At 42.3% G+C, this 18,298-nt stretch overlaps 1 protein-coding gene across 1 annotated transcript in view; it reads left to right on the forward strand.

Annotated features, from left to right (window-relative positions):
- CACHD1 (cache domain containing 1) overlaps positions 1-18,298 on the forward strand; it is a 214,850-nt gene that overhangs the window by 131,863 nt on the left and 64,689 nt on the right. The window contains exon 4 of the mRNA XM_058657546.1: positions 6,259-6,365. Within this exon, the coding sequence (XP_058513529.1) occupies positions 6,259-6,365 (107 nt within the window). The remainder of the gene's footprint in view (positions 1-6,258; positions 6,366-18,298) is intronic.

The raw sequence follows: 18,298 nt of genomic DNA on the forward strand, positions 1-18,298 counted from the left end.
TTGAAGGAGAATAAAAATGACTGCAGCCTGATGGGAATTAAATGTCTGAAGTTCAAAGCAGTTTGCACATCAGAGCAAACGTCAATCAAATGAACATCTTGCAAGGCAGGCAGGGAGTGAATTTCTCCATGGGGAAGAGATCAAAGTGGGAGTCACAGTTCTGTTTTCTCCCTCGGGATGCAGTTTCGATCAGTTGTTCATGAAAGTAAATCCAGAAGGAAGTTTTTTTTGTTGTTTTTTTTTTTTTTTTTTAAGTGGGGCTGGAGAGATGGAGTTATTTCTCTTGAAACCATATTTCTAGCAGTGGTTTTATCTTGTGAAAATAAATATAGAAAACAGACATAATCCAATATCACCAGTTTTTTAGACCAGAATCTAAAGGAGATTTAGATAGGATTTTTCTATCTTCATTACTAACTTTTTAAAGCACAGATATAAAGAATGAAGTAAACCAAACCTCTTAAGTTGGAGTACCTTCTCATTTTATATGAAAATCAATGATGTTTTTAGTTCTTGCTCTTTCTATAAGGCTAAAATTATACACATGTGCCTGGGAACTAATATATTACTCAATGGAAAAAGTATTTCAGGTAACCCCGAAGAGTCACTGACATGTCTTTATACAGTATCTTAAACATGAACTTCCTTTTTCACAGTCCCAAAATTAGGTTAAATAATATTTCTTTTTTATAAATCACTTTTCTTTTTTTTTTTTTTTTTTATAAATCACTTTTCTTAAAAGCACACACACATATAAAATGCATTCCTGTCTTTGGCAAGGCAGCCGTGCCTCTGGGACCTGGGGATACCTAACAGAACCCAAACAGCTAAGTGTGTTTTTCTCGTGTGTTTGGAGCCTAATAAGAGAAACAGGCATTAGGACTTTGAGACTGGAGCAGAGAGAGAGAGAGATTAACCTTCACTATACTACGTCACCTACATTTTGCGTCTGATATTCCCAGGCAGCCCGCCAATCCTATACATGCTCTTCCTCCTGATCTCAGAAGCCCCTCTGACTCCTACCTCCTTTCCTGACTGGCAGAGCAGTGGCAGATCCAGTGAGAGAAGCAGGACAAGGCTTTCTGGGCTTTTCAAGAGTTGACTTTGCTGATGAATATGTGGCTAACATTCAGCATATGTGAGAGAAGAAAACTGGACGCAGTTGAAACCATTGTGAGATGCAGGTGCTATTGAGTGAACAGTGTTGCTTATTTGCATCTTGTGGATGTGACTATGAGATCGTAGTAACCCTGAAAGGACACAGCGAAGAAGTCAGCCGTAAGATAGAAAGACTGATCACATTGGGGACTGGCAAGGAGGATGGCTTGTGCTGGACATTGGAGAATGGGTGCAGTAGACACTGGAGACCATCTCAGTAGGGGTCAGAAAAGCATGGATTAGATCATGGGAAACGAAGGTTGGGTAGATTATTGATGACAAGTACTACATTGTGAAACCGTTTTATGACTAACCAGTATTTACCGAGCACCTACTTCTGTTAATGAGTCACCACCATTTTTGTTATAAAAATGTTTTCTTTAGTTCTCTTAGAAGTGATCTTTTTAGGAAAGAAAATTAAACAACTCGCGTTAGTGGTTCCCAAGTTTCTGTGGTCTCAAGAGCCAGATTACATTTTTACAACGGCCTGAGAAATCCATGCACCTTAGGGCTGGACTTGGACATTTTCAGTGTCCTGGCTGCAGAGCCCCCACCAGGTGGAAGGAGACCTCCCCACACTTACCAGTGTGCTAAATGATTGGTCAGTTACCTTCTCAAGTTGCTGCTTTCCCCAGTTTCTTCCTCATGTCACTGAAAGTGAAGCAGAGTAATGGCTCATCCTTAGAAAGCAGTTAGGTGATGGGTTCAAGTCTTCTTGGGTTCTGACTCAGCAAATACAACTCTCCATGGATATATCACCATCTTCCCTATGGGATGCCAGTGGTTCAAGCAACAGCTTAAATTTGGTACACCACAGCACAGCCCCTGAATATCTACTTTTAGCAAGACCATTGCTAAGCATGAAGTGGACAAAACCAATGAGCCACGATGCCTGCTGTCATGGGACTCTGTTTATTCATGGGTCATGATTCATGAAGAATACAAATGTAACCAGGCATTTTAACTCATGGCTCCTGCTCTTCAAGAATGTGAAGGCACCTGATGCAGACTTGAAAAGTCATCCGTTACCAGGAGGAGCTGTTCTGAGAAAGTCACTTATGACTTTTTTACCTGAAAAATTGACCAGGGAAGTAATCAGGGGACCTTAGATTTGCGTTGTTCAATATGCTATCCACTGTCTAGTGACTATTTACTTTTAAGTGAAGAGTAGATAAAACAGAAAATGGAATGCCTCCTTTGTTGGCCACATTTCAAATGCTCAGTAGCCACATGTGGCTACCATACCAGACAGTGTAAAAATAATATACTTTCAGCATTTCAGAATTCTCTTGAGTTGCCTTAGTCTAGATCCATGGTGGTCTGGCCACAACACCTAATTTTAAAAATGAAATTTTCCTGAAATACAGCTGCCATCAATCTTTTATGTCTTCTCTGTGGCTGCTTTCACTCTAATGGCAGAGCTTGGTGTTTGTAAGAAACTTAGGATCCACAAAGCTTAAAATGTTGATTATCTGGCCTTTTATAAAGATGTTTGTGAGGAAATGTATTTAATGTAGCTGGCTAACACATGGAGAAAAGTGAGATGATAGTGATACAACTTGGCCTGCATTCACATAGGCAGCTGCTGCTGCATTGATCTCTTCTGTTTCTCTCCATCTGTGACGTTTAAGGCAGCACTCTTCTCATTTAGACAAATTGGAGCACGTCCAAGGAAGAACAGCCATGTTGGTGAAGCAACTGTGTCCTCCAAGGCCCAGTTGACATACTTGGTATAATTCTGCACTGAACAGAGCATGGACTACAGGTCCCTAGATATCCAGCTACATCTTCTTATGAGACATGTGATGAAGCAAGAGTGTTTAACTTTTGCTGTTGAAACCAGTTCGGGGTGTGAAGGGTTAGTTCCCCTGCCAGTACAATCAGTTCAGTTTAACAGCTCGTTTATATTATAGATGCTCTCAACAGATAAAGTTCATTTAAATCACTAAATTGATCCTGATTGATTTTATTTCTCCCATTTTATAGATGCTCCATCAGTGTTAATGGAGTTTCACTAGTGGCATTTAGGATGTAAAGTTTTTAACATCCTTGTCCCCAGTTAGGTTCATTTGAAAAACCTCTTAGAGAGGATCCAGGCGGGGGCCGAGCGGCTTGACCCCGGGCAGCCATGCGGCCCGGGTACTCGGGTCCCCGCTACGATTCAGCCTAACACAGCCAAGCTTTCCACCACGTACGTACGTACATGGGGAGAGAGGCTCTCGGGCAGCTTCCCGATTTGCCGGGTCCTGGTTTGATGGCCTCCTTTTGGGTGCGGGGAGGCTGTCCTGGGACCCTGAGGAGCGGATTGGGAACGCCCCAGCGCACCATGCGGCTGGAGCGGGGGAGGAGCTAGCAGGATCCAGGAGGGGGCCGGGCGACTTGACCTTAAGATTTTCAATGGCATTCAATCTTCCACTGAAGAACCTGTAGTCACTTTATAGTGCAGATTGCCAACATCAGTTCAGTGAAAAGCAAAATTCCGGGCTTGTCTAGCAGGATACCCCATTACCTGATAGGATGAGGGATCAGCAGAGGGGTCACAGAAGGCAGGACTATGACATTGACTGGCATTCGAGAACCATACTCGGGGCTAGAATGTTTGAGGCCTGCGTGGACCAATCCCCTGGAAACTCTGACCCCATTGGACAGTTTAGAAGGGCCGGTGGAGTCTATGCAGGAGGCATGACAGTCTATGGGACGTGCTGAGCTGACCCAGAGCAACCTCTGGCATACTTAACACTGGCTGGCAACAGGCCTGGTTGGGGAGCGTGGGGGAGGCCTTGGCTGCGTGGAGCCTACCACTAAGGGGCGCAGGAACTGGAAGGGGGCTGAGTTCTGGTCGGGTCACAGTTGTAATCCCTTGGCACAAATATGGATTCGGACTTGACGCACCATGCCGGATTAGGCCACAACACAGTTCGGTGCTCCGGAGGACCAGGATAGATGTGGGACGGCTCAGCTAGGCCTCAACCCCAACTGAGCCTTGTATGAGATATACGTGGGTATGGACGAGCCGTGGCTGGGCTGAAACTCTCAACAGCAGGAACCAGAATGGGTTGAAGAGCGGTGCTGGCCAAAGGACCTGCTGGTATGCGTGAAGCCCGACACCAGGAAGGAGTCAGAGGGAGGAATCTGAACAATTCCTCTGACAGGACACTGACTCTACAAATAAACGCAGGAAGCATGGAGGTAAGCAACCCAGAAGAGGCTTTGGAATGTGACCCACTGGCATACATTTGGCTTGGGTTGGGGGCAGACCAGGCAGAGTCAGTTCACGTCATCCACTGGCAAGCCCAAGCGCTGGAACTGTGTGGGGGCCTGGCTGGGTTTGGTTGCGATTTAAAAAAAACAAACAAACAAACAAACAAACAAACAAACAAAAACAGTACAAAACACAAAATGCCAAGGTGAAATGGCCTGTGCCAGTAGGGAATGCAACACCCGACCAGCACAGCTCCCACTGGTTTAGGTGAGGGACGAGAGTGTGATGGGCAGAGCCGGGAAGAGCTGCGATACTCATTGGTTCCAATGGAGGTTGGGGCTCAGAATAAAACCAACCCAGGGTGTAAAACCACCAGCTGATCGGAGTGATGGACGGTGGCGGGCACTGTGCTTACTAGTAGTACATGTAGGAGGCTGGACTGGGAATGCTTCAAAGTTTTTTTGGGGATTCCCCCAAACAAAATGGAGGAATCAACACATTAACCAAGAAAAGATAGAAAATGGAGTAGATCAATCAACCACCTCAGCTATATGCTTCCAGCGGAAAACTGGACAAGGGGAAACTCTAAGATGGACTATGTCAATCAGTGGACTCTGCACCAGCCTCATCATACCTGGACTGTTGCTGATGATATTGTTGGAGGTTCTAATTGATCGAGGTGACGCTCTGCTGGCTCTGCCTTCAAACCTGAAAGGGCCTCCCTAAGAGGCCATTGAACTTGAACTGGACAAGTGGGATGCTGGACTCTGTATGGTGTGAACTTTTAATTAGGGAATCTCAATGGAACTTGAGCTGTGGTTATGCATCAAGGTGAAGGAATTCACCATGGGGGAAGGGTTTGGGGTGAAGGGGGTGGAGGGAATCCCAGTACCTATGAAATTGTGTCATGTAATACAATGTACTTAATCAATAAATGAATATATATATATATATAAAGAAAAACCTCTTAGATACATTAAGAGTCCTTGGTATTTGAAATCCCAAATGCGTTAGTTAGAAATTCAAAATGTTTGTCATCATTTTTGGATTTAATTGACTCTTAAGGACTATGTATAAATTTGTTGGCACATTTTCTTGTTAGTCTTGCAGATGTTCTGTCTAGCACATGGGCTGTTGATTCCACTTCAGCATTTATTGAGCAACTGCTAGCCATAGCACTAGCATTGTTAAAGGTTAAGTAGCATCCTGATAAATCCACTGGAAGTAAAAAAACAAAAAGACCATAGCCTTATTTGCGTTACAATCTAACAGATACAAGCTGAATATCATGTCCCATGAAAATTTCCATATATTGTTTCTAATGTTTTAACAGTTTTGGAAAATAAGTTTTTAGTCATTTTTTTCAGGTAAGGAAATTAAGGTTCAGACTAGCTGAATAATTTTTTTAAGGTCACCCAGTTTTTAGTAGCAGAAAGAGACTCAAAACCAGACCTTTGCCGTTTTCTTCCTCTTCACAACTGTTTATGTACTCTGGCATTGGTTTTCAGATAGAATTCTGTTTTACATGTAATGTCTGAGCTTAAGTCTGATTTTTTTGTAATTCTAATATATATTGTGTCATCTGTTTTCTGCATGATTTTTATCAATAGTACCAACTCAAATTCGTTAGGGAAAAGTTAGTTCCAAGATCAGTGTTGTTTTTTTTAATCTCCCTAAAATTGAACTTGACTTCTAAATTCCGTAGTTACAGAAAACCCTCACCGCCATGTACACACACACTGTTCTGGAATTACTTTTGTGAATATTTGCTGACAAGTCCCAGTTTTCCTACGTTATGACCTCTTTGACATACGGTATCAGTGTTATTTTTATTGGTTGGCTTTTCTGTTTTGAATCACAAGTAAATAATGGTTTCTAATTCTCTTCTATTATTTCAGGTTTGATGGAAACTTTAACACTAACGTGTCTAGAACAATTAGTTGTGATCGACTTTCTACCACTGTTAACAGTCGGGCCTTCAATCCAGGGCGAGACTTAAATTCAGGTCAGTAATCTGTTGGTTTTATCAAGATGTACTGTGTTCTACCAGAATAGATGAAATAAATGTATTACTTCAGATAGCTTTTGTAATTTTGAAGAAAAATGTCATATGCTATTGAGTGTTTCTTGCTGGAAAATTAGTCCTCAAAATAAAGAGTGGACGACAGGCCATCATACTTACATGTTTTAAGCATCTGCTCTGAAACTGCACATGGTACATGCCAAATACCTTGTTGGTGTTTCACTTCAGTATCTCATTTTTTAAATGTTGTACATTTTTTTTTAATTTTGGAAATTAGTAGGAGTTGCTGGATTTCAGTCGTATTACCTATTAAGTTTTCATTTGTTTGGGGATTTTCTTGGAAGAATGGGACAAGTTTTCTACTGATAAACTTGGTACCATAATACTGTATCTGTTAAGGTTGCGCTTTCTTGTGGTCTCACTGGAATTAGGTTCTGTGTGGTGATAATAGCTACTAGCAAGGTGTTTGTATAACTGTTTATTGTTCTAAAGTAGCACATATCTTTGCTTTCTTGACCTAGATTTCCACAGCATCTTTTTTTCCTTATGTACACTTGTTGACTTACGGGCATCAGAACCCAGAGGTTTTGCCTTTTAAGACTGTAAAGAATTTTGCAATTCACATCATTCGCAACGCTCAGATGTTTACCAAGGTAGAATCTGGAACCAGGAGAGGTGCTGTGGCTTCTTTTATTTTGTAGAAAGTGAATCTAATCCTAAGCGTAAAGAATTGAGACACATAAGGAAGAATCCAGCAACCTAGAATATTTGCTTTCGGGGCACATCTAATCTCTGTTTGGGAGAGCAATGGTAGTCTTTGGGATTTACACAAACTGGGTAATCTATTATGTCTGGAAAGAAAGAGCTTTAAGTTTTATGCTTCTTTAAGATAATAAAATTACAGCTGTTAGATAAATGGTCCAACAGAATTCTGCTAAGTACATATCACCTGGATCTATATATTGGATTTAGCCATTTTTTAATTGGCCAGAGATTCTAGAAGACTGTGGAGTAGATGGGCTTTACTCCCAGAAAGGAAACTAAATGAGAATTTCTGCATTGAAACTGTGACAGAACAGAGTATATAAGAGCATGGACTGGGCAGGGGAAACCATGGAAGAGTCCACAGGTGGAACTCAGTTCTCCGGGATCGTGAATGTAGTACTTTCTTTCAGAAATGGTCAGTATACAAGGTGCATCACTGGATGTGAAGATGTAAGGCTGAAATAGCAACCTTCAGTGATCAGATTTAAATGTGCCCCCAAAGGACACAATGTAGTCAACATTGTGTGTAAACTTTTTATGGTTGACATCCATTTTGATATATCTATTTGAATTAATAATTCAGCTTATTTTTGCACAGAAATGGAGACAGCTATCTTTTGTTGGATATTTCCACTTTCTTATTGATATGTTTAGTTTTAAGTTAAGTCGCTATAATCAGGGAAAAAAAAGTAAGAAGGAATTATTAACTATTTTTAAATACTTTTCTGTCCCTTCTGGTAGACAGCATCCCTCAAACTCTCTGATACTAGATCCTGAACCTGGTGTTGCGTTTCTGTGGAAATCACTCCTAGCTATGAGATTGGGACCATGAGAAGGGGCCTGGAACGGTGGCCTAGTGGCTAAAGTCCTTGGCTTGCATGTGTCAGGATCCTGTGTGAGTGGCGGTTTTAATCCCAGTGGCCCTGCTTCCCATCCAGCTCCCTGCCTGTGGCCTGGGAAAGCAGTCGAGGATGACCCAAGACTTTGGTACCCTGCACCAGCATGGGAGACCTGGAAGAAGCTCCTGGCTTTGGATCAGCTCAGCTCAGGCTATTGCAGTCACTTAGGGAGTGAATCATAGGACGGAAGATTTTCCTCCCTGTCTTTCCTCCTCTTTGTATATCTGACTTCGAAATAAAAATAAGTAAATCTTTAAAAAAGAGAGAGAGAGAAGAAAGGGCAGACTTGGACAGGCTGCAAGTAGTACATACCAAGTTGGAGTCCACAGTGATGTTCCCTAGCTATGTCACCTACCCCAGCGAGCTAAACCTTGTGGGATCTGGGAACTACTGTAGTCAGGCTATATCCTTATTGCCTTGTTTTATGTCTGTTCATTGGTTCTGTTAGTGAACTTATTGTTGGTATCTAACTCTATCATTACTAAAAATAGTAGAGGACCTTTTTTTATTTTGTGAATACCAGAGGCATTCTTTTACTTGATAGCCTCTCTACGTACATATTATTGGAATAATATACAGTTAGAGAAGTTCAATATTTATTCTGTTCCTTCTGTGTGGTTAACATTTCCTCTGTGCTAGATCAGAACATGTCAATATGCATAACATATGTAAATGTGCTGTCAAGGAAGAATAATGCAGGGGTCAGACCAAGGAAATATTCTTGTTTTGGGTTAAGAGGAGGGAGACTTACTGTTTTACCAAAGGTTTCATTGGTGAGGTCTGGGTGAGTTGGGCTGAAGTTAATGTGCTCAGAAGTTGCACAGCCACTAGACCAGAGGTAGTTGGAGGCTGGATAATCAGGAACCTGACTTTAGTGATCACTGTAAGGACTAAGGATTTTTCCCTGGATGATAAGTGCAGCTATTGGCATGGAGTGAGGCCTGACAAGGGGAAGAAGACATGGCTTGACTTCAGCTAAAAGGTTTACTGGCTTTTGTGCTAAGAGTAGGTTGTTCGGAGCCCAGCAGCATGGCCTAGCGGCTAGAGTCCTCGCCTTGAAAGCCCCGGGATCCCATATGGGCGCCGGTTCTAATCCCAGCAGCTCCACTTCCCATCCAGCTCCCTGCTTGTGGCCTGGGAAAGCAGTTGAGGACGGCCCAAAGCTTCGGGACCCTGCACCCGCGTGGGAGACCTGGAAGAGGTTCCTGGTTCCCGGCTCCGGATTGGCACAGCACCGGCCGTTGCGGCTCACTTGGGGAGTGAATCAATGGATGGAAGATCTTCCCCTCCGTCTCTCCTCCTCTCTGTCTATCTGCCTTTCCAATAAAAATGAAATAAATAAATAAATAAATAAAAGTAGGTTGTTCAAGGCAAAGTTATTATTATGACAAAGTCTAGGTGGCAGGTACTGAAGATATTAAAATAGTATATTGCAGTGGTCGTGGTAAGAAATGGTTGAGTTCTGAATCTGTTTTGAAGAGAAACCAAAGGATTTGCTGACTGATTCGATAAGGGAGCAGCAGAGGGGAGGGCGTTTGTTGTGTGAGTAAGAAGAGAGTCAAGAAGGGCTTCTGAGACATTTAGCCTTGTCAGTAAGGAGAGTTGACATTTGTTGTGATGGTGATCCTGAGAGAAGCTGAGGAATCAGTAGTTTGGTTTTTTATTAGCTAAGTGTGAGATGCTAATTAAAATCCAAATAGAAGGATGAGTTGATTATTCAAGTCTGATGTTCAGGGACTAGACCTGGTTAGACATAAATGTGAGATTCATTATGTATAGGTAGAACTTAAATCATGAGACTCATTAAGACTATGTAGCAAATGACTTGGTTGAAAAGAAGAGCTCAAGGGACTGAGTGTTGAGGTACTTTACTTCTTAGAAGATACTGAGAGAAGCGGAAGCAGGAAAGAACATTAAGAGGGAAGAGCTGGTCTGGTAGGGGAAGAACCAAGAGACTAACATCCCTGAAACTAAGTAATCAAAGTGTTTTAAGAAAGAGGAAGAGATCAAACCATCATTTGGTCCCACTCCTGTAAGATCAGGGTCAACCGTAGGATTTAGTCATGTGTAGATTATTGGTGAGTTTGATGAAGGTTATTGGGTGGAATAGAATGATCCCAGTGAATTCAACCACTTGGGATTGGGAAAGAGGTACTGGTGACACTGTGCCCAAAAACTCTTGATGGTTGCTTGAAGGAAACCTGAAGGGCCATGGGCTCAAGAAAATCAGCAGTTTACATGCTAATTGGAAGGGTCCTGTAAAGCAGCGCTAATAACATGAAAGCTTCCTTGGTTAGGCATTGCAAGCGTTAGCATCCAAGTAGATGGAGTTCATTTGTAGTAAGAAAGGGAAGGAAAAATAGGTGGGTAGAGATGCCTGTAGGGTGATGCCTGTAGTGCTGTAGGCTCTGATACTTGGGAACATACCATCCTTAGTGATTCTGTGTTAGAGAAAAAGGAAGCAAAGTCATCAGCTGAAAATGGAGACCGGTGGATGAGGAGTTAAAGACCTACTTGTTCATTGTATTATGATTACCTTCTATGACCAAGGTGAAGCAGCTGCGCAAATCAGCAAGCATTCCTACAAGATACTGTTTTATTTCAGTGTTTATTTGTTACTGGGGAGAGGATTAGGACAGTTTGGATAGTTCGGAATCTAGAGTGCGGAGAGAAGTAGGCAAGATACAGTCACAGACTTAAAATTGAATTTTGGCATTTCTAAGAGCATGTCTCAAAGTGCAGGCTACTACCTAACAAGAGTTCTCAGCACAGTTGACAGGGCTGAATACAACATCTTTGGGCAATATAAGGTATTTAAGAACTAACTTAACTGCATTTGAAGTTTGGGGCCATTCTAGCCAGGCACTGGTTGCATCCCGAGGTCCACACACTTGAGCCATCATTTCTAACACAAGAGAGATGATGGTTAGGGAAGGGTGACCTCACGGTCTCCCCTCTTCCTCCTCTTCAGCTCACGTCTCCTTTCAGAGCAGAATTAGTGTACTCCATGGGCAATCACAATCACATGTCTAACATTTACGTCTGTAAGATGTCCTCCCTCAGGTTCTTTCAGACTGTATATAATCCATCAGTGGGCTCTTAATTGATAACAGTTTCAGACTTACTAGAAGCAGACTCACATAAAATTGTAAACCATTCTGAGCTCCATTTATCCAAAACTAAGTCATGTGTCCATCCATCCATCCATCCATCCAACACACGTGTGTGCGCTCTTTAAAAATAAAAAAAAAGAAAAAGAAAACCCTGCCAGAGCCCCACTTACTAAATTGACTCCTTGTCCCTGAATCCGTTCAAATGTCTAAAGTTTGACAGTGCATGTGTTATATTATGGTGCTGGTAATGTTTTGCTCAGGTCCTTTCCTGCTTTCATCCCTAGTTTCTCACTTTTTTTTTCCAAATTCCTGCTGCGCTATTTTCTTCCGTGTGGCCTGATCCCTAAAGAGAGTTTATTTGAAGAGTCCAAGGAAAGTTGCCTTTCGCTCTCTTGACTTATGCAATTGTGGTGAGAGTAGAAGTGGAGTTCATCTTTCTCGCTGAATGAAAAAATGTCTGGACTTTCTTTATTGTGTTTGATTTAAAGAGCATTTGAAGTTGCAAACTTCGATCTTGGTAACGTTGTGGTCTTCGTTGAGATACAAGACTCGCAGGGTGTAAGGGGCATTTATAACTCATGTTAGAGAAGTAAATGTTACAGGAGGTACAGGTAGGCACTGGAGACTGCCTTTAAAAAAAAATCCCAATGGTGCAAAAGCAATATGCATTCAGTAGAAACCACATTTGGAATCTTGGTCTTTAGCCAGGCTAGCTACGTGCTACATGATGCCCTCTTGAGAGGGTGGACCCTAGCAGAGGCCACAGATCCCAGTTAGACATGTGGCCATGAGGAGACCACCCATTCTCTACAGGGTACAGTTTTGCCCAGGGTGTTTAAGATTTTGTTTGTTGTTTTCGACATTCCATCTTGTCCACAAAGCAATTGTTTGCGTGCATGCATGAGAGAATCAACTGTATTAGAGCTTATATAAGTGTTTCTGAGCATGTTGAAGATGGGCTAAGCTAAGCTATAGCATTCAGTGAGAGGTTAGGTGCATTAAACACTGAATAGTATCAAATGTTTTCAATTTATGATGGGTTTATAGGGATTCAATGTCATTCTGAGTCAAGGAGCCATAACAAATGGACCATAAACATTATCTGTTAAATATTCAAGAAGTTTTCCTAGTAACAAAGCAGGAAAAAATCCCTGCTCAAACTAAAAGCCCAAAATGAAAGAGTAAAAATGAGCCAAATCTGGTATTTTTTTTCTTTCTGTACCCTGTTAATCCTGCTTCCTAATTCCATTAGTGTAATAAAAGATATGCTAATGCTTTGTGTAGCATCTAAATTAAGTTAAAAATCAGGGTACTTGAGCTTATGGTTCCACTTATTTGTATAAATTTATATGTATATTATGTATATGCACAAAAAAGTCGGCCAAGAGAGTACCCTGTTCTTTCCTCTGATTTCCCCTTCAAGCTCTCTTGTTACTTACTCAGCTACTCCAAAATCTATCCTTTCTTCTGGTTTTAAAATGAATCATCATACTGAATTCATATTTTATTATCTGTACCCTGGCTATATACTAAAATATATGTTATAGTATACTTATATCCTGAACATTCTCATATACATATAATTTGTTTTCCATTAATTAAACTAAATTAAAAAGTTAACTTTTGCAGCTGACATGATGGCTCAGCTGGCCAATCCTCCACCTTTAAGTTTCAGCATCCCATACAGGTGCCAGTTCACGTCCCAGCTGCTCCACTTCCTATCCAAAGCTCCTTGCTTGTGGCCTGGGAAAGCAGCAGAAGATGGCCCAATGCTTTGGGACCCTGCACCCATGTGAGAGACCCAGAGGAAGCTCCTGGTTCCTGGCGTCAGATTGGCTCAGTGCAGGTCATTGCAGTTGCTTGGGGAGTGAATTAGCAGGTGGAAGAGCTTTCTGTCTCCCCTTATTTCTGTAAACCTGACTTTCCTCCCCCCCCCCCCCAAAAAAAAGTTAGACCTGGCCCGATAGCCTACTGGCTAAATCCTCACCTTGTAACTGCCAGAGAATTCCTACTCTGATCTCATTTCTCCAAACCCTCTGATGATTCCCCTTTGCCGTGGAGGTGAAGGTGGAACTTATTCTTTTGTGCTATAATTTTCACTGCTTCTCGTTAGTTCTTCTGGACTCAGGTCGCAGGGAATCCTGCTCATATTATATGTCATCCTGCAGTACAACGCTGCTAGCCTCTCTCACATGGAAAACACACTTGCTCCTCAGGACCCAGTGTCTTTTTCAGATTGCTTTACTCTTATGACTTGAAGATTATTGCAGCCAATTGGACTCCTCTGGCAGCAGACTCTGAAATGGAGACTGGCAGCCGAGAGAGAAAGAAGGGGAACAGAGTGGGCCATGGGAGAGGGTGGTCTCGGGGATGTCCCAGCAACACAGGCCACGCCTGAAAGCTAGGGTACCTCCAGAGTTGTGTCAGCTCAGCTGTGACTGCTCTGTACCACACTCTTAGTTTTGTTATGTTGGACAACTTCTTGATCTTGTGCCTCTTTTTATTCACTGTTTGTATGCTGCCTGCCCAAGCCAGTGCCTTGCCGATAGCAGGTACACAATAAATGCTTAAAGACAAAAACTACATTTTCTTTGTGCTTTTGTTTCATAGATACCAAGGACAAGTATTAGCTTCCTTTTATAACAGAAAAATACCAGAGTTCACTGATACATGAAAATTCAAAGAAATTCCTTGTTAGTATTGATACTAACAATCGATACTAATTATATGCCCTGACTCAAAGTCTAGTGTCCCTCTCTGCAGTAGATTGCTGTAAGATGAGGAAATACAATCTAAGACCAAACTTAAACTCTGTCCACCCACCTAGACTTGCTCTTTGGCTCTTGTTCTATAGCAGTTAACAAGAGTTAGGCTTTATTAGTTCCTAAAACCAAGATTCAAGGTCAACCCTGATTCCTTCATACTTCATAAAGAGCTACATGGTAGTTACTATGCCAACACCAAGGTGAAACAGTTTGTATCCTTGTGGAGTCCCTAGCTTAGTGGTATCTTGGGGTGAAGAAAAAAACAAACAAGTACAATTACAATGCAGTGCTCAGATGATAAAGGTTATGACCTGTAAGCTGGACCTTGAAGGATGTATAGCACTTAACCAGGTGATTTGCTTATAAAGGTATACATTTTTGGATCTAAGAAGCATGCAGTCATAGGCCTGGCACAATGGCTTCTTTAACTAATCCTCCCCTTGCACATGCCAGGGTCCCCATATGGTGCCAGTTCATGTCCTGGCTGCTTCACTTCCCATCCAGCTTGCAGCTTGTGGCCTGGGAAAGCAGAGGAAGATGGCTTAAAGCCTTGTAACCCTGCCACCTGACTAGGAGACCTAGAGGAGGTTCCTGGTTCGTGGCTTCAGATCGACTCTGCTCCAGCCCTTGCGGCTATTTGAGGAATGAACCAGCAGATTGAGGATCTTTGTCTCTCCTCCCCATAAATGTGGCTTCGCAATAAAAATAAAAAGTGATGCAGTCAGAATGTATCATTGTTTAAAAGTGTAAGCAGAAAATGAGAGTAGTGCCGAGCCAGACTGTAATAGGTCTAATGTATCAGTCTGAGGAATTTTGGGGTCATTTGAGTTTGATTTGCTTGCTTCTATATTGAAGGCAGCCAGCTGGCAGACAAAAAGCAAAGGAGGCCAGAGAGCTTTGTGAAGAGTCGAAGCAAATGTAGGAGAAATTGGGAAACAATATTAAGGTCATCCAAGAGAAAAATAAATATGAAGCAGATAAGAAAGGGTCATTGTGCTGTCCAGAAACAGGGTTGATTGGCTGTCACTGGATTATCTTTTGCAGTGGAGCTCGTCTAACTTTTTAGCAAGGTGGCCCAGTCACAGGGCTACACGGTTTCAGTGTCACACAGGGTCCAAGGCTTAAGTCACTGTCCCATTTCTGCCCTGAAATTGCCTTACTTATCAAATGAAAATAATTTAGTGAAACTCTATATCCTGGGTCTTGATAGCTGTTATATACTTGGAAACTAAATGTCTCTGTCCTTGGATTCCTAGACATAAATCAAATATCTGCCTCACTTTGTTGTTTTAAGAATGAACTGAGATATTTCAAAAATGCCTACTTCATGGTTAAGCATTCAGTGTATTCACCCCACCTGGAGCAGAACAAGCAGTATCTGGGTGTGTCTGAAGTGTGACCCTTCCAGAATGCATGGGTAAACAATACTCATGGTGCAAGTGAAAAGTGTGAATCGGGAAGAGTTGATAATATAATGCCAGAAATGTGCTGTTCTCTTGTAGTGCTCAGGGTACCATGTAGAAATGATGCTGGGCATCAGTGGTCAGTTCTACAGCACCTCTCACCACCGCATGCTCTCACTGCTCCGTGTGGGAAACCTTCCGTAGGTTTACATGACAGGGTTCTGGAGCCAGAGGCAAAAGTGTTGCTGTTACACAGATTAACGGAGTAAACCGAGGGTGGAAGAAGTTTCTGTCTCTCCTCTGTAAATCTGATCTGCCTTTCCAATAAAAATAAATAGATGTTTAGAGGGAAAAAAAGTGAAACAATTTACAACCCAACTTCAAGTGATTTACACTCCATCGCTCCCAGAGACAGAGTGGTTAAAGACTAAGAAAGCCGGCAAAGAGTTTGAGGCTTGGTTGGTTTATTTTTGACTAGTAAGGCCAATAACTTAGAACCAGGTAAATGCAGATGGTGGAACTATAGAGAAATTATTTGGGGTCAGAAAATCTGGGGACCATATGTGAAAAATGTCCACATAGAATTCAGTGTAATGTATGCTGGTGGATTTTGAGGTTCAGTAAAAGAAACAGAAAGAAAGCCTGAAAGGGGGAAAGGCCCGTTGTTCAGGTAAAACTTATCTGACAATGATTTTTATGCTGTGGTTGAGAACTGTTGGTCTTTACCTTGGATTGGCATAGCAATTATGCGAGAGTCAGAGCCAACTTGTTGACATCTTTATACAAAATTAGATGGGAGTAGAACTTGTCCAAAACCTCTTGAATTTTAGAATTTTGGGGTTTGGGGGGGCATTAGATGGTGCAGAAACTGAACAGCACCCATGATGCCCCAAAGCTGGCCCTTTGGGATGCCGTGGGCAACTATCTAGGAATGAGGAATGGAGGTAGCTGCTGGCAGTCAGATCCAAAGCACCCCTCTCTATATACACTCTCGTCCATGTTCTCACCACTGCATGTAGCAAACTTTGCCCTGGTGCACTGATTATGTTCTGGACCCAGAAGAAGCAGTTCACATGGCCAGCACTTGGGGAGAATTTGAAAGCAACAAAGGCAGTGCCATCTCCTCCCTTGATGCTGGACAGTGGCGCTGAGCTTATCTTCCAGTCATCCATGTGATCACAAGGGACACAGCTACTACTCCATGTGACATGCTGCTAGTGTTCTTTACATTTAGTGTTTTCAGTTTTCACCTTCCATCATAGGTTTCAAAATGCCTGTCTTTGTAAGTAATGAGATTTGGTCTACACTTTATTATAAAAATACACTTTGTGTTAAATGACTTGCCCCATCTGTAGAATAATGTAAGTCTGAGCACACTGAAGGTAAACTGGGTTAAATTGTAGTGTTGGGCAGTGTAAGAGTATTAAATGCATTTTCAACTTAATATTTTCAATTAAAAGTGGCAATATTGCTGGTTGAGGAGCATGTGTACTTGTATCCTGTTAGCCTTCATTCTTTGCTGCCTTTTTACTTTTCCCTTTTGGTTTCTTTTTATTAGAAAGGCAGATTTACAGAGAGGAGAAGAGACTGGAAGAAAGATCTTCCATCCACTGGTTCACTCCCCAAGTGGCCACATTGGCCAGAGCTGAACTGGTCTGAAGCCAGGAGCTTCCTCCGAGTCTCCCACATGGATGCATGTTCTTAAAGCTTTAGGCCGTCCTCTACTTCTTTTCCAGGCCACAACAAGCAGGGAGCTGGATGGGAAGTGGAGCAGCCAGAGTACAGACTGGCACCCATTGTGATCCTGGCACATGCAAGGCGAGGACTTTAGCCACTAGGCTACCACACCTGACTGTCTTTTGGTTTCTGAAGTGTCTTTAGGGCCACCTTGTACAACTCCTTCACTTTGCAGAAGTGCAATTTGGAAAGTCTCATAGGGGAAAGAGTTGATGACTCTTAGCTAAGATCCCCATTTACTCTGCAAATGCTGACAGAGTGCTTATAAAATAATAGGTGTGTGCTAAATACTACAAATAAGATGCATAATGCTTATTCCTGCCCTGTGGAGCCTGTAGCTCCTCTGCATAGGATAGAATAAACAGTCACATTAAAAGGACGTAGAACCTCACCATTTTCTCTCTGAAGGAAAACACTGGGTGCTCTAATGGAAGTTGATCATTAAGTGTGAACAAGGAAGGACTTATCAGAAGGTGAAATTGAAGGCAAACCCTGGATGATACAAAAGAATTTAGTAGATGAAAAGTGGAAAGAAGAGATAAGCCTTATACCCACGGCCTGGCACATTTCTTATAGTGTGGTGAACTGAAGAGCAGAAAAGTGAGATTGGAAAATAGGAAGGGGCCAGATTGTGCAGGCCCTGGTGAAGCTTGAGTTCAGTGCTCTGTATAGTGCAGAGGAAAATCTTAAGACTTTCCAAAAACCCGCAGGAGGATTTGATTGACATTTTGGAAAGATGCCATTGGATGCTTTATAAATTTAAGATCATGTGGCTTGCTAGTCTTAAGAGATGGAGCTTGAACTTAGGGCTTCTCAGTCTAGTCCATTCTGATTTATTAGCGTCTTTTTCTATTTGGTATGTGCCAACCTGAATTAAATAAAAAGTATAGAGTTGTGCTGGGCCAATGTCCAAATGGCTTTCTTTGTCTTGCTTAAGTTGACAGTGAGAAAGAAACTGCTAAAGCACACGTCTCTAGCCTGTTGAACATCTAAAATGATTGTGATGTCTAGACTCCATGGTATCTCCCTACCTACTATATAGGGACAGGCAGTTGGTCTGGTGATTAAGCTGCCTGTTGGCATGCCTGCATTGTATACCTGAGTGCCTGCATTCAAGTCCTGTTTGTGTTCCCGATCCTGGCTTTCTGCAGATGCTCACCCTGGTAAGGTGTCAGGTGATGACCCACCACTGTGGGAGATTTGGGTTGATTTCTAGGCTCCCAGCTTTGGCCT

This window comes from Ochotona princeps, chromosome 2 (assembly GCF_030435755.1).
Source record: "Ochotona princeps isolate mOchPri1 chromosome 2, mOchPri1.hap1, whole genome shotgun sequence".
NCBI lineage: Eukaryota > Metazoa > Chordata > Mammalia > Lagomorpha > Ochotonidae > Ochotona > Ochotona princeps.